The sequence below is a fragment of the Chiloscyllium plagiosum genome, unplaced genomic scaffold (assembly GCF_037043375.1).
Source record: "Chiloscyllium plagiosum isolate Xiang-an unplaced genomic scaffold, Cpla_swu_hap1 HiC_scaffold_38, whole genome shotgun sequence".
In the NCBI taxonomy this organism is placed as follows: Eukaryota; Metazoa; Chordata; class Chondrichthyes; order Orectolobiformes; family Hemiscylliidae; genus Chiloscyllium; species Chiloscyllium plagiosum.
Window position 1 is genome coordinate 33,149,257 of NW_028270176.1, and position 4,973 is coordinate 33,154,229.

General features: G+C 58.3%; 1 protein-coding gene across 1 annotated transcript in view; it reads left to right on the forward strand.

Moving 5' to 3' along the window:
• Positions 1-4,686, forward strand: part of LOC148139421 (E3 ubiquitin-protein ligase CBL-like) — a 54,754-nt gene extending 50,068 nt beyond the window's left edge. The window contains exon 4 of the mRNA XM_087980807.1: positions 4,504-4,686. Within this exon, the coding sequence (XP_087836933.1) occupies positions 4,504-4,686 (183 nt within the window). The remainder of the gene's footprint in view (positions 1-4,503) is intronic.
• The last annotated feature ends 287 nt before the right edge of the window (positions 4,687-4,973 follow it).

The following is a 4,973-nucleotide window of genomic DNA, read 5'->3' on the forward strand; positions in this document are numbered from 1 at the left end:
TGGAGATGATGCGTGGAAAGGTGAGATGGGGGCGTGAACTCCAGGCCATCTCTGCAGGAGTCCCTCAGGGTAGGGTCCTGGGCCCAACCATCTTCAGCTGCTTCATCAATGACCATTAACACCAGGCAATGCCCATCATCAATAACCCTATAAGATAATCAGAGGAGGGGACAGGGTGGACAGTGAGAGCCTTTTTCCTCAGATAGTGACGGCGAGCACGAGGGGAAATAGCTTTAAATTGAGGGGGTGATAGATATAGGACAGATGTCAGAGGTAGGTTCTTTACTCAGAGATTAGTAGGGGTGTGGAACGCCCTGCCTGCAACAAGTGTAGACTCACCAATGTTAAGGACAGTTAAATGGTTATTGGATAAACATATGGACGAGAATGGAATAGTCTGGGTTCGGTGGGCTTCAGATCGGTTCCACCGGGTAGCATAACATCGAGGGCCGAAGGGCCTGTACTGCGCCGGAACATTCTACGTTCTAAGAGCCAATCTAACCATCCTGTCAACCGAAGAACGAATCAACAAAATTACGAAAAATCTGTGCAAGCAAAAGCAAGATTGCGCCGTTCAAAATCTGAGTAGTCCATCTCGTGTTTCGGACGGAAGGGAAATTTCTGAGTCAAAGAGACCGAGCAACCGCGCTCGCTTTCCAGGCACCGTGACCCACTTATGACAACGTTGACAGTTGTCAGTCCAATCTGTAGGCCGCAAATGAGGCCTGACTGGGTCAGGACGTCCTCTCACTCAATTTGGACAACTCGAAAGCCGTTGACCGCCGGCGTATCCGGTGGGAATAGTTGAATATTTTCCGTTTGGGACCGCTGAAGGTGAGGCGAGTGTGGCCAAAAACAGTTGCAGGCCTTTGGCAACACCCACGCCAACCAAGTCCCAGTAAGTGGAACCCTGGCCACACTGGTTGCCATGGTAGCAGACCGCACCGAATTCAAGAGGCTTGAGAGTGACTTCCTCTGTTTGTGGTGCGAGAACTTTCCATTCGCTTGACTGACCAAGGGCCTGTATATATTTGGCTGTTGACTGTTAAACATCAAAGCAGTTCCATTTTAAGTCAAAGTGCAGTGAAGAGGGGAGGGAAAGAGAGAGAGAGAGAGAGAGAGAGAGAGAGAGAGACTTCGATCGAAAAGGCCTGCCTGTCACTGCCTCTAGCCCAGGAGTGTTGGCATCCACCCAATATCTTGCCAAGTCTCCCTTCACAGCTCTGACAGCTCCCCAATCCCTCCAGAGGTCAAGGGTAAGCCCACAGTCTGTGCACTTTCAAAGTACAATTCTCAATACAAAGGTAGCACAGCACTGTCGGAGGGTCAGTGCTGAGGGAGTGGGCACTGTCGGAGGGTCAGTGCTGAGGGAGTGGGCACTGTCGGAGGGTCAGTGCTGAGGGAGTGCTGCACTGTCGGAGGGTCAGTGCTGAGGGAGTGGGCACTGTCGGAGGGTCAGTGCTGAGGGAGTGCCGCACTGTCGGAGGGTCAGTGCTGTGGAAGTGCCGCACTGTCGGAGGGTCAGTGCTGAGGGAGTGGGCACTGTCAGAGGGTCAGTGCTGAGGGAGTGCCGCACTGTCAGAGGGTCAGTGCTGAGGGAGTGCCGCACTGTCAGAGGGTCAGTGCTGAGGGGGTGCCGCACTGTCAGAGGGTCAGTGCTGAGGGAGTGCCACACTGTCGGAGGGTCAGTGCTGAGTGAGTGGGCACTGTCGGAGGGTCAGTGCTGAGGGAGTGGGCACTGTCAGAGGGTCAGTGCTGAGGGAGTGCCACACTGTCAGAGGGTCAGTGCTAAGGGAGTGGGCACTGTCGGAGGGTCAGTGCTGAGGGAGTGGGCACTGTCAGAGGGTCAGTGCTGAGGGAGTGCTGCACTGTTAGAGGGTCAGTGCTGAGGGAGTGCCACACTGTCGGAGGGTCAGTGCTGAGGGAGTGGGCACTGTCAGAGGGTCAATGCTAAGGGAGTGGGCACTGTCGGAGGGTCAGTGCTGAGGGAGTGGGCACTGTCGGAGGGTCAGTGCTGAGGGAGTGGGCACTGTTGGAGGGTCAGTGCTGAGGGAGTGCTGCACTGTCGGAGGGTCATTGCTGAGGGAGTGGGCACTGTCGGAGGGTCAGTGCTGAAGGAGTGGGCACTGTCAGAGGGTCAGTGCTGAGGGAGTGGGAACTATCGGAGGGTCAGTGCTGAGGGAGTGCTGCACTGTCAGAGGGTCAGTGCTGAGGGAGTGGGCACTGTCGGAGGGTCAGTGCTGAGTGAGTGGGCACTGTCAGAGGGTCAGTGCTGAGAGAGTGGGCACTGACGGAGGGTCAGTGCTGAGGGAGTGGGCACTGTCAGAGGGTCAGTGCTGAGGGAGTGGGCACTGTCGGAGGGTCAGTGCTGAGGGAGTGGGCACTGTTGGAGGGTCAGTGCTGAGGGAGTGGGCACTGTTGGAGGGTCAGTGCTGAGGGAGCACCGCACTGTCAGAGGGTCAGTGCTGAGGGAGTGCGCACTGTCAGAGGGTCAGTGCTGAGGGAGTGCCGCACTGTCAGAGGGTCAGTGCTGAGGGAGTGCTGCACTGTCAGAGGGTCAGTGCTGAGTGAGTGCTGCACTGTCAGAGGATCAGTGATGAGGGAGTGGACACTGTCAGAGGATCAGTGCTGAGTGAATGCCGCACTGTCGGAAGGTCAGTGCTGAGGGAGTGGGCACTGTCGGAGGGTCAGTGCTGAGGGAGTGCCGCACTGTCGGAGGGTCAGTGCTGAGGGAGTGGGAACTGTCAGAGGGTCAGTGCTGAGGGAGTGGGCACTGTCAGTGGGTCAGTGCTGAGAGAGTGGGCACTGTCAGAGGGTCAGTGCTGAGAGAATTCCCCACTGTCAGAGGGTCAGTGCTGAGGGAGTGGGCACTGAAAGAGGGTCAGTGCTGAGGGAGTGGGCACTGACAGAGGGTCAGTGCTGAGAGAGTGGGCACTGTCAGAGGGTCAGTGCTGAGAGAGTGCCGCACTGTCAGAGAGTCAGTGCTGAGGGAGTGCCGCACTGTCAAGAGGGTCAGTGCTGAGGGAGTGCCGCACTGTCAGAGGGTCAGTGCTGTGGGAGTGCCGCACTGTCAAGGGTCAGTGCTGAGGGAGCGCTGCACTGTCAGAGGGTCAGTGCTGAGGGAGCGCCGCACTGTCAAGAGGGTCAGTGCTGAGGGAGTGCCTCACTGTCAAGGGTCAGTGCTGAGGGAGCGCTGCACTGTCAGAGGGTCAGTGCTGAGGGAGTGCCGCACTGTCGGAGGGTCAGTGCTGAGGGAGTGCCACACTGTCGGAGGGTCAGTGCTGAGGGAGTGGGCACTGTCGGTGGGTCAGTGCTGAGTGAGCGCTGCACTGTCGGAGGGTCAGTGCTGAGGGAGTGCTGCACTGTCGGAGGGTCAGTGCTGAGGGAGTGGGCACTGTCGGAGGGTCCATGCTGAGGGAGTGCCGCACTGTCGGAGGGTCAGTGCTGAGGGAATGCTGCACTGTCGGAGGGTCAGTGCTGAGGGAGTGCCGCACTGTCAGGAGGGTCAGTGCTGAGGGAGTGCCTCACTGTCGGAGGGTCAGTGCTGAGGGAGTGCCGCACTGTCGGAGGGTCAGTGCTGAGGGAGTGCCACACTGTCGGAGGGTCAGTGCTGAGCGAGTGGGCACTGTCGGTGGGTCAGTGCTGAGTGAGCGCTGCACTGTCGGAGGGTCAGTGCTGAGGGGGTGCCGCACTGTCGGAGGGTCAGTGCTGAGGGAGTGCTGCACTGTCGGAGGGTCAGTGCTGAGGGGGTGCCGCACAGTCGGAGGGTCAGTGCTGAGGGAGTGCTGCACTGTCGGAGGTCAGTGCTGAGGGAGTGCTGCACTGTCGGAGGGTCAGTGCTGAGGGAGTGCCGCACTGTCAGAGGTCAGTGCTGAGGGAGTGCTGCACTGTCGGAGGGTCAGTGCTGAGGGGGTGCCGCACAGTCGGAGGGTCAGTGCTGAGGGAGTGCTGCACTGTCGGAGGTCAGTGCTGAGGGAGTGCTGCACTGTCGGAGGGTCAGTGCTGAGTGAGTGCCGCACTGTCAGAGGTCAGTGCTGAGGGAGTGCTGCACTGTCGGAGGGTCAGTGCTGAGGGAGTGCCGCACTGTCGGAGGGTCAGTGCTGAGGGAGTGCTGCACTGTCGGAGGGTCAGTGTTGAGGGAGTGCCGCACTGTCAGAGGTCAGTGCTGAGGGAGTGCTGCACTGTCAGAGGGTCAGTGCTGAGGGAGTGGGCACAGTCAGTGGGTCAGTGCTGTGGGAGAGCTGCAACAGAGAACCACCCAGAGCATGGGTGGTCATTCGACCCGTCCTGCCGTGATAACCCTCTCCCAGGGGAGCTGTCTGTGTCATGTTGGTTATGCAAAGCCCTGAGAGGATGTTTGTTGGTTGAACTCCGTGAAGTGTCGCGGCTTTTGGAGGGGTGCAGTTGAGCGAGGGTGGGGCCTGGGTTGCGCCTCGGATTTACTGGGTGTTTCCGGAACGTTCTGTGTCACCTGACGGAATGTGCCATCTTGCTGTTGTTTAGCCATGGCCGTCGCTGCTGAGGAACTGGAACTGCCTGGCGGTCACGCACCCTGGCTACATGGCTTTTCTCACCTACGATGAAGTCAAGGCCCGCCTCCAGCACTACATTCACAAACCCGCCAGGTACGTCCCAGACTGCTCCTCCCCTTCCCTCGCTCCCACTCCACCATCCTCATACAATTAGACAATCCCTACAGTGTGGAAACTGGCCATTCAGCCCAACAGGTCCTCACTGACTCTCCGAAGAGTAACCCAACCATTTCCCCGACCCCATATTTACCCCAGACTAATGCACCTAATACTATGGGGACAATTTCCCCTGGCCAATCCACCCTAACCTGCACATCCCTGGGCACTATGGGACAATTTCCCATGGCCAATCCACCCTAACCTGCACATCCTGGGAACTATGGGACAATTTCCCATGGCCTATCCACCCTAATCTGCACATCCCTGGACACTGGGACAATT